Genomic DNA, 11,581 nt, shown 5'->3' on the forward strand with positions numbered 1-11,581 from the left:
TGGCTCTAACCAGTGTTTTAGCCTGTTTACTTTTTGCAAACCTTGTGAGCGCGCGCTGTGACCTCGCGTCAAATGTTTTTATTGGTTTATTAAGTACAAACAGGCGAGTTATGGAAAATTGAGTGTGAGGAATATGTTCACTTCACACAAAATGATTTTGGAATGAGATGGCTAACTGTAGTAGCGTTTAGTCCACTGTATAATAGCCTAATTTAGAGATCACTTTTCTTTTTTTTTAACCGACAACTTTGATCGATCAACGTTGATACGGTCAACCATAGGTCAAACGGTCATCGGTTAACATCCCTAGGCAGGTGTTAACTTTACCAACTGTCTTGCTTGAAAAAAGGATCTAAATAAAATAAAAATGTAGTCCATACTACCTTTATATGTTTTGTATATCATTTCAAACTGCATTTCCACATTGCAATTTTGTATAGACTATTCATAAACTGAATTAACAGAAAAATTGCTATATCGTTATCGGGATATCAAATGAGCTATATCGGGATATGAATTTTTGGCCATATCGCCCAGCCCTAGCTGCTGGCAATATATGACATATTCAGACCCCTCCATGATTTCCAAGTGGGAGAACTAAACAGCAGGGTGTTCAAATACTTATTCTCCTCACTATATTATATATATATATATATATATATATATATATATATATATATATATATATATATATATATATATATATATATATATATATATATATATATATATATATATATTATAAATAGTGTGTGTGTGTGTGTTATTTTATAATATTATATATATATATATATATATATATATATATATATATAATTTTATAATTAATTAAGAAAAAGAAAAAAAACAATTAAACAGAGCAGCAACTAAAACAAATGTTTATTTACTGAGTGTAATGAATTTAGTGAAATAAATCCAATTTCAAGTTAAGACAAGAGTTGACAGATTACAGTGTGATACAAAAAGCAAATATTGCCTCTGCCCAGATGTGCAAATCATGGGGGGGGAAATCCTTGCATAAGATCCAGAGTGGTTGATTACTTGACCATTTTCTAGTAACCTCTAACAAGGCAATATTGTAATACTGAAAGGGCTACAGTACTGTTACAACAACAAACAATTATTCTGTGCTCCAATCCACTTCACAACAATGAATTAAATACATGTCAAACATAGGCATATGTAAACAAAAGAGATTCTTTTCAAGTGATATGTTTGCAAAAAAGTGCAAATAACTTACTGTACCTTGAAAAAAAAAGCTTATCATTACCCATCATCCACATCCCCAAAGATACTGGCAATTCTGTTTTGCTTGCCAGCCTCAATCTCTCTATAATGTCAGTGTTAGGCAAAGTGAACACTCTAATGAAGAACTCAGACTTGTGAACTTGCTAGACGTCTATAATTTAAGGTGCACTTCAATCTTAATCACTTCAAGTCCAAATATCCACAATAATTACATTTTCACACAGCAGATCATGAAACTAAAACACCGTTTTAGTGTGGTAAAACAACCTACATTATCAATGCAAGGATCAAAAATCCTGAGTTCGACATCACAAACCTCTGATAAGGTCAAATGAAAGTGTGTGGTCAAGAATGGACAAAGAGTGTTTAAAACAAATTAGGTTGTGGAATCTTTTGCAAGGATTAAGGCGTCTATCCTGTTAGTATCATATAACACTCTGTACTGTGAACTGGTTAGGAAAAAGCACTGCAACACCTAAACAGAATACAAATGATGAGTTTACAATTTAAAGACAGCATTTTTGTTTCATTACAAAACCTCAGTTTTTTATTTGTAAAGCTTAAGTAAAATCTCTTTTAACCTTTTATAACAACGAAATGTTTTAAATTAACTTATGAAAATTAAAAAAAAAAATGTTTTTGAACACTTGACTTTGGTCCCCATGCAGTGCAGTTTTAGACCATTGTTAAAAAAGACTAAGAAATTCCACATTAGGCAGCCCTATGAAAAGAAATGTAAATAGATAAACTGTTAATCATCCCATAAGTGAAACCTTTACCATTACTCATTTCAACTGAAGCTCTTGCATTGGTTGTGATATTAGTTGATATTTTAATATGCACTTACAAGTCCTCGTCGTCATTGTTGTTGTTGTTGATGTTGTTGTTGTAGCTGGGGATGTATCTGGGCACTTCATTGGTTCTCTAGATTGGGTGAAAAGATGATAATCAGAAGTTGTGTGATGCATTTTCATTATCACACACCTAACAAAGTGCTTCAAATAATTGAAATTTAAAATAAAAATTAAATCGGTGGAGAACTCACTCCATTTTCCAAAACGATTGGATGTTCAGGTAAAAACTCAGGTTTCTTCTTAGCCATTGGACAACTTGCCATCTTGATGAGGAAGTCCCGAGTGTAGCAAATTCTTTCGGCTACAGTAAAATAAATAAATAAATAAATAACAATAAATAAAAAATAAATAAAAATATATATATATATATATATATATATATATATATATATATATATATATATATATATATATATATATATATATATATATATATATAAAATGAAGTCTACTTTAGTGAAATAAAAACACTTCATATCATCCCACTGTTTTACTTGTAATTCTAGATATAGTCACCTCCCTTATACTTTTAATATACATTAGATATATTAGATATATAGAGTTAATACACACTTAAAGGACAACTCCGGTGAGAAATGAACCTAGGGGTAATTAACAGATGGTTACAGAGTAGATCGTTCTCTGGGATGCGTTTTCTTGAAAATCAAATGCAAAGAGTTTTATCTCTAAAAACAGATTAGCTTATAACGCTAGTCTATGGGGCACAGGGTAGACACAGGGTGGTAAAATTAAATCGCTAGTTAATACTACTAACAAGGCTCAAAATAGCCTCACACTAACACGGTAGCATAATGAGGGTCCCTACATGCAAACCGAAGCATTGAGAACTTTGTAAGACTACAAACAGTTTAATAAGAAGATACTTTATAAACACAGTGCATTACGCGTACACGGACAGGCACCATCTCGAAAAACAGTCTCAATGAATCGATGTACGAGCGCTGTTCTAAGTGAGCTGGTCGATAGGAATTAAGTTTGTGAAATGTAATAACATGGACATTTTTATTTTTATTTATTTATTTTCTCTGTTGTGTTCAGTGTTTTCTTCCGGAAACAACGGACCATATGAGATTCCAAGTCACAGTTCATCACTTAGCAGAGCTCTCGTCGCTCGATGAGTCGAGACTGTTTTCCAAGATGGCGCCTGTCCGTGAACACGTCTGCACTATGTTTATAAAGTATCTTCTTATTAAACTGTTTGTACTCTTACAAAGTTCTCAATGCTTCGGTTTGCATGTAGGGACCCTCATTATGCTACCGTGTTAGTGTGAGGCTATTTTGAGCCTTGTTAGTGGTATTAACTAGCGATTTAATTTCACTACTCTGTGCCCAATAGACTAGTGTTATTAGCTAATCTGTTTTTAAAGACAAAACTCTTTACATTCGATTTCCATGAAAACGCATCCCAGAGAACGATCTACTCTGTAACCATCTGTTAATCACCCCTAGGTTCATTTCTCACCGGAGTTGTCCTTTAAATTAGACTGGGTAAACCCAGCCTGATCTGCCTGTGATTTGATTTTGCTCGGCAACTCAGTCTGGAAACCTGTACATTCATTCCCACTGCTTCTGTTACACTTTTGCGGGAACCAATCGCAGACTCTCAAAAAATTAGCATATAATGAAAAGGTTCTCTAAACGAGCTATTAACCTAATCATCTGAATCAACTAATTAACTCTAAACACCTGCAAAAGATTCCTGAGGATTTTAAAAACTCCCAGCCTGGTTCATTACTCAAAACCGCAATCATGGGTAAGACTGCCGACCCGAACCTGTCCAGAAGGCCATCATTGACACCCTCAAGCGAGTAGGGTTGCCACCTTCAATACAGAAAAATAAGGGACGCCTGCCGCAGCCCTCGGGGCCACGATGACCACAGTCCCGAGGGGTGTGCCAGTGCAGTGGTGGTATATCATATATCATAACTTAAAACATGTTTTAATAATTTGTATATATATTAAGATTGATACCAATGGACATTATAATAGGATATCTGCTATTGAAATCAGTGTGAACAGATGCACTCAGTATAATACACAGCTATGACAATGAAAAAAAAACTCAGCTGCTGTAACCTAGAGGGGAGGAGGATAAGAAATTGCTAATTAACTCGAGTAATTTTATAGTGTTGTGAACAAAGATTTTGACTATAATATTTGTCATTGTTTGCAGTAACACCATCCAAACAGTGAAACCACACCTAAATAACTGTAAATGATATAATATCTACAATAATTTCTTATTTTAATAAAACACTTAACATTTTTATTTTTGGTAAGTTAAGTAAATATATTTATGTATTATTCCGTTTTATATAGTCTATTGTTAATTCTATAGTATTGGATGATGCAATTATTTAAATTTGTTAAGCATAACAAATAGTTTTTTATTTTATTCCTAAAAGGTCCTAATTTTATTTTATATATATATATATATATATATATATATATATATATATATATATATATATATATATATATATATATATATATCTATCTATCTTATTAAAGTAATGCTTGTGTCTGACTGTACAACTTAACCTTAATAAACAAATTATACCATAAACACATTCATGTAGCCTACATTATTAACATTATTTCTTAATAGGCAGCATATGAAATCTAACGTTATCCATCAAAAAATTACACTGTCTGCCTCAGGAGATGCTTGAGGTATGAAGAACTGTGCGACAGTGCTTTGATTTCGGTGAGCTGTTGCATTTGACAGGCCAGCGTGCGCCACTGAAAACACTCGCCGACAAATTGTGCAATTGGCTTGGTATTCATTGCCGCTGACACTTTCCAGCCAAATATTTAATTCTTCCGACTCTCGTCTGTACCTCTGCATCCGCTTGCGTTTCTGCTCTGAAACTTTTACAGCTGGACGCGGGGGGTATTTGGACCTGCCTCCGCCATCATTTCAAATGGATTCTGCCCATATAGAAAAGAACCGGCGAGGCGGGGTCCCCTCCCCTCCTCTTCTGACTCCGATTGGCTGTGATTCACGGCCCGTGAACCTGAAACAAACCAATCAAATAAACCAACGAAAGCAGCGACCCAATTAGGGGCAGAATAAGACGTATCTTCACACAATGCGGATGGACCTATGTAAAATACGGGACAAATCGCGCCCCAAATTGCTTTGATACGGGATGCGTCATTTTTCCTGAAAATACAAGACGATTCCGTATTTCACGGGACGGGTGGCAACCCTACAAGCGAGAGGATAAGATACAGAAAGAAATTTCTGAACGAATAGGCTGTTCCCAGAGTGCTGTATCAAGGCACCTCAGTGGGAAGTCTGTGGGAAGGAAAAAGTGTGGCAAAAAACGCTGCACAACGAGAAGAGGTGACCGGACCCTGAGGAAGATTGTGGAGAAGGACCGATTCCAGACCTTGGAGGACCTGCGGAAGCAGTGGACTGAGTCTAGAGTAGAAACATCCAGAGCCACCGTGCACAGGCGTGAGCAGGAAATGGGCTACAGGTCCGCATTCCCCAGGACAAGATACTTTTGAACCAGAAACAGCGGCAGAAGCGCCTTACCCTGGCTACAGAGAAGCACTGGACTGTTGCTCAAATTTTGCATGTTATACGGAAATCAAGGTGCCAGAGTCTGGAGGAAGACTGGGGAGAAGGAAATGCCAAAATGCCTGAAGTCCAGTGTCAAGTACCCACAGTCAGTGATGGTCTGGGGTGCCATGTCAGCTGCTGGTGTTGCTCCACTGTGTTTTATCAAGGGCAGGGTCAATGCAGCTAGCTATCAGGAGATTTCAGCACTTCATGCTTTCATCTGCTGAAAAGCTTTATGGAGATGAAGATTTTGTTTTTCAGCACGACCTGGCACCTGCTCACAGTGCCAAAACCACTGGTAAATGGTTTACTGACCATGGTATTACTGTGCTCAATTGGCCTGCCAACTCTCCTGAGCTGAACCCCATAGAGAATCTGTGAGATATTGTGAAGATAAAGTTGAGAGACGCAAGACCCAACACTCTGGATGAGCTTAAGGCCGCTATCGAAGCATCCTGGGCCTCCATAACACCTCAGCAGTGCCACAGGCTGATTGCCTTCATGCCACGCCGCATTGAAGCAGTCATTTCTGCAAAAGGATTCCTGACCAAGTATTGAGTGCATAACTGAACATAATTATTTGAAGGTTGACTTTTTTTGTATTAAAAACACTTTTCTTTTATTGGTCGGATGAAATATGCAAAATTTTTGAGATTGGGTTATCATGAGCTGTATGCCAAAATCATCAGTATTAAAACAATAAAAGAAATATTTTATAATAACTGAAATATTTCAGTTGGTGTGCAATGAATCTAACATATATGAAAATTTTTATCATTACATTATGGAAAATAATGAACATTTATGACATATGCTAATTTTTTTAGAAGGACCTGTAGAAGCAATGGGTCATTGCCTGTTGATCACGCCTCTTGTGGTCTGATTGGTTAAAGGACTATCCAATTGGATACAGAGTCATTTAATTAATGCCAGTTGATCACACCTCTTGTGCAGTAGAAAACACAGAGCAGACAAATGTTCAATTTTAAATTGAGCTTGGTCTGGTGATAGCCAGACAACTCTTAAATGGATAGTTCACCCAAAAAAATGCATCATCATTCCCGTACCCTCATTTTGTTCCAAACCTGTATGAGTTTCCTTCTTCAATAGAACACAAAAGAAAGATATTTTAAGGAATGTTGGTAACCAGACAGTTGACAACATCCATTGACTTGCATAGTATTTTTTTCCTGCTATAGAAGCCAATGGGTGCCATTAACTGTTACTTACTAACCTTCTTTGAAGTGCATGCCTAATGCAATTTCATGTATTCTGACTTATTTACATTTATGCATTTAGTAGATGCTTTTATTCAAAGCGACTTACAACTGAGGAGTACAGGAAGCGATCTGTCATGAAGAGGCGAAGAAACGCAAAAAGTGTCTTAAATACAAAGATTTGGATATTACTCAGAGTAGCAAAAATTAGAATAGGGAGGGAAAAGAGAAAAATGAGGAAGAGTTAAAAAAAAAAATTCATGATAAGATTAAGTGCTCATGGAAGAGTTTTTACCTGTCTTTTGAATAAAGTGAGATATTCTGTCATGCGTATGGAGGACGGAAGATCGTTCCACCAACCGGGAACAGTGAATGGAAGTTCTGGAAAGGGATTTCATACCTCTCCTCATTAGCTGAGCAAAGGCTTCTGGTGGGGTGTAGACTTGTAGGAGCGAGTTGAAGTAGCGGTTGCTAAGCTTGTGGAGGATCTGTAAGCAAGAGTCAGAGCTTTGAATTTCATGCGGGCGGCGAGTGGTAGCCAATGCAGAGAGATCAAGAGGCGTGACATGGCTCATTGAAGACAAGACGTTCCGTGCCGCAGCGTTCTGGATCATTTTCAGCGGTTTGATTGCACATGATGGAAGTCCAGCCAGAAGCACAATGCAGTGGTCAAGTCTAGAAATTACCAGGACTTGGACAAGAACGGTCTGATCTTCCTGATGTTGTGCAGCACAAACCTGCATGATACCTGCACCGAGCTATATTTTACACTGTTAAAAGTGTTAGATTTTTTTGCTAAACAAGGCTAAAGTTTCAAAAACCAAGTTGGATGTATGACAGAGTTTTTCTGTGCCAAAAACATTCCTTCAAGGTTTGTATACGTTTCTGAACATTTTTCCTGAGTATTCTTTGACCGGGTAAAGCCACGGGTCACTGCAAGCCTCCAGGAGTTCAAATGTTTCAAAATAATCGCTTTTATATATCTGATAAAATCAAGATAATTAATATGGGATTGGCAACAACTGCATGTCGCATGTCCCCTTAAAAATATCTCCTTTTGTGTTCAACAGAAGCAAGAAACTCATACATGTTTGGAACAACTTGAGCTTGAATAAGTTACAATTTAAATTTTTGGGTGAGCTATCCCTTTAAAAATAAAGATTCCAAAAGGCTTTCGTAGCAGAGGAACATTTTCATAGTTCTTATACCTATTGGCAGAAGTACCCAGATTTTGGTGTGTTCACCCAGCAGGACCTGGGAATGATTTCAATTATAGGAACGCCTTTTGGGTGACTAAATTAGCTCCTACTTCAGAGTAGGGTTTATGCTGACTTCACAGAAAGCATGCCATACACTGTAAAAAAAAAGTTGAGAAACCATAAAAGATTAAGGCAACCAACTGCAGAACATTTTTGAGTTTTCTCAACTTAGGGTCAATAGTTGTACAAACTTTGTTTGAGTTATCTCAACTTTTTTCATGTTAAATAGTTAAATAAACTTTAAAAGCTGAATTTATCATACAAAACATAAGTTGGATTTTTTACAGTGTACAAAACACATGCTTTAAAAAAAATAAAAAATAAAAAACTCCAATTTAAAGGCTCAATGGATGTTACATTTCTTTATGGAACCATAAATGCCAAACACCTTGATTTTGAAGTGTGTGCTTAGGTGGGCACACATCTTTCTCTTTTGGTTGAGGGCTGGTGCTTTGAAGATGCAGGATTTCATAGAAATGCTCCACTTTAATAATGTTGTCCTGTCAACAGTAAAAACAGTTACTAGACAGAAAAGACACTTTCAGAGAAACTAAATAAGCAAAGAAAGAGGCCAGCAGCTAAAATTAAATTCTGAAATATGACAATATCTTAGGACAATAAAATAGGTCTTACTGGCTTTCCTAGTGGCTTAATCTCAGCACAGCTTTGAGGCACTATTTATCCAAAGAAGCATACAAACATAAGAAATCAAAATTGGCATCAAATGACAGTGTTTTGCATTTTTAAGAATCAAACTTTGTGTAAATATTTACATTTTGAACCTTGGCGGCGCAGTGGCCTTGCTGGTTCCAGATTTTTTATAATCCTCTTGTCCATTTTTCTGCTAAAGAACAAACATTTCAAGCAAATTAATGTGTGAAAAAAGTTCATGAAGTAATAAATGCATGCATTTTTTTTTACAAGTAAAGTCTGGGCAATTTCTGACTCCACATGGAGTTCAGAAAAGTTTAATCAAATACTCTGATGTCAATATTCTTCCCACAAAGACCCCTCCTCCTTTTTAATGATCAAATCTGAGTAAAACTAGAAAAATAACCAAATAGGTTGCTATACTTTATAAGAATATCATAATATATTTGTTATGCCCTTGTGAAGTCAATTTGATCTGTTAACTGCTATTTGATTATATTAATTTATTGTTACATTGTTAAAGATGTTTAGTTTAGGTTAAAATTGGTTATTTATAGCTAAGCAACAGGTGTTTTCTAGGCCTCTGTTATCACAGTTAAACTGGACAATATTGTACAACAACTGTACTATATTACTTGGTTTTCACGAACATCAGACAAATGTCCACTGCATTAACTGAGGCAGATGATGTCGCCAATCTAGAGCAAGGTGATGCAGATTTGTTGCTGCCTTTTTGTAATGCATATATAAAAAAACCTGTAAACGTGATGATGATAGATTAAATATTAGTAGATAAGCGACCCTAACACAAATCCACACATTTAATATTTTATTCACATCTAATTCAGTTGCAATCTTTCACACGACGCGAGTCAGGACAAAAATAGTTTTTGAAAACCCATCAAAGTGTCCAACAGAAATGTTAAAACTATAAGGGCGAATAACATTGTCAAAATAAAACCGACACAGGCGTAAAAATGTTACAAAATAAATAAAAGTACTTGAACTTTATCAATCGGCATCAACGGTGTTGCTAGCAGCTAGCCACCATGACTGCGAACTTTTCCCTTGATAATCTAGTTTTTTTACCCCCCACATAACATCTTCACGATTGACAAAAATGTAGAAGAAAGCCACAATCGGTTTAAAATAAACGAGTAAATATAATATTGGCAACTTACATGCTCTCACTGTAGCGTCCAGCTTCTGTCAGTGCGGTGTCTGCCTCAGTCATTTCCAAACACATTCATTCCGCCTGAGCTCGTGACTGCGCGTTCATTATCACTCTGGATGAACTCACCTAACATACACAAAAACTAATATGTGCTTATCCACATCTGTGATTGTCAGCAAGGTTTGCAAAAAAGAAAAAAAAAAAAAAAAAAAAAGTATATAATTATATATATGTATTACAAACCCTTACGAAACAAAAATATATTGCAGTATATTGGAAAATATCATGTAATCCATTAGGCAATATATTCATATGGGATTTAATATTTGTATTTTCCAATATATTGCAATATATGAAAGCGGCAATCATTTGTATTTTGCATTGACAGGAATATAGCATATATTGTATAATACCATCAATATATTATTCCATGTATTTACAATATATTAAAATATACTTTAAGTAATATATTGGTAAATATATTTTCCTTTCATAAGGGAATACATGTCAACTAATTTTCATTAGTGTAGACTACTCTTTGTTGTGATGCTCCCCAAAACTTGCAAACAGATAATTGACTGTTTGCAAGTAGCGTATAACAACCCTAACCTTACCAAGCCGTTTTATTCATTTGCAATAGCCTATGAATTCTGATATCAACAATTAAATTTCATTAGCTAGTTAAATGCTAATTTTTGCTAAATAATTACGTTTTCAATAGTGAAAATGCTAATTTTTGATAAATAATTCAATTTTCACTAGTTAAAAGCTAATTCTTGATATCCTCAATTGTGTTTCAACTAGTAAAAACTCTAATTCTTGTATTTTCACTATATAGTGAAATGTCACCAGCTGCCATGCAAATCCAATTCTTGATATCAATAATAATTAAATTCCTGAGGCCTGTACCATGATGGATTAATAAACTCAGGATTACAGGATTGGTTTCGAGATGACAAAACCAAACCAATCTATTCAGACTTTGTTGGTACCATGATGCTGATCTTCAGCTTCTCTTTTAACTCAGGCTTTGAGTTTAGGAGTTGAGCTGTGACATCAGTATTGAACAGCCAATCACAGGCTGTGGATCAGTAGAACTGAGATTTACTTCTCAGGAGAGAAGCACTTATTTCTCTCTTCTGCAGATTATTACATGATTGAAAAATATCAAGAATTTTAACAAAGTCACTCAGAAAAAAGAAAAAAGTTGTCTATGAAAGATGAAAACTTAAAGGGGGGGGGGGGTGAAATGCTGTTTCATGCATACTGAGCTTTTTACACTGTTAAAGATTTGGATTCCCATCCTAAACATACACAAAGTTTCAAAAACTAATGTTGGACTTTTGATGGAGTATTTCTGTGTCAAATATACTCCTTCCGGTTTCTCACAAGTTTCGGAGAGTTTTTTTAGAGTATGGCTCGACTTGACGTTAATAGATCTTGTATGGGCCGTACAGGCTCTTCTCCCGTAGGTGCGTGCGCGCGCGCGCGTGACTAGAGCGAGAGAGGAAATGCACGCCCGTACACACTCTCAGGTGCAGATCCAGTCGATCCAGTCGCCGTGCTTCACTTTATTCCTATGAGTG

General features: G+C 35.9%; 1 protein-coding gene across 2 annotated transcripts; it reads right to left on the reverse strand.

The window, feature by feature from the left end:
• Nucleotides 1-861: 861 nt before the first annotated feature.
• gra (granulito) lies at nt 862-10,137 on the reverse strand. 2 transcript variants are annotated; one of them, XM_067449734.1, is made up of 7 exons: nt 10,003-10,137; nt 8,944-9,014; nt 8,804-8,844; nt 8,559-8,670; nt 2,294-2,403; nt 2,096-2,172; nt 862-1,723 (listed from the first exon to the last, which is right to left on the reverse strand). In XM_067449734.1, exons 1-7 carry the CDS (start codon nt 10,065-10,067, stop codon nt 1,702-1,704), a joined length of 498 nt encoding a protein of 165 aa, XP_067305835.1. In that variant the 5' UTR covers nt 10,068-10,137; the 3' UTR covers nt 862-1,701. The 2 variants fall into 2 exon arrangements, with proteins under 2 accessions (XP_067305835.1, XP_067305836.1); XM_067449735.1 differs by having other exon boundaries at nt 862-1,969.
• Between the last annotated feature and the right edge of the window lie 1,444 nt (nt 10,138-11,581).

This window comes from Pseudorasbora parva, chromosome 7, assembly GCF_024679245.1.
Source record: "Pseudorasbora parva isolate DD20220531a chromosome 7, ASM2467924v1, whole genome shotgun sequence".
Classification (NCBI taxonomy): Eukaryota; Metazoa; Chordata; class Actinopteri; order Cypriniformes; family Gobionidae; genus Pseudorasbora; species Pseudorasbora parva.

Coding starts and splice junctions, on each gene's coding strand:
- gra (XM_067449734.1), bottom strand. CDS start 10,067: ATGTGTTTGGAAATGACTGAGGCAGACACCGCACTGACAGAAGCTGGA. Junction 2,404..8,558: donor GCACACACTTCAAAATCAAG/GTGTTTGGCATT, acceptor ATTTTACTGTAG/CCGAAAGAATTTGCTACACT. Junction 1,724..2,095: donor AACAATGACGACGAGGACTT/GTAAGTGCATAT, acceptor TATTCTGTTTAG/GTGTTGCAGTGCTTTTTCCT.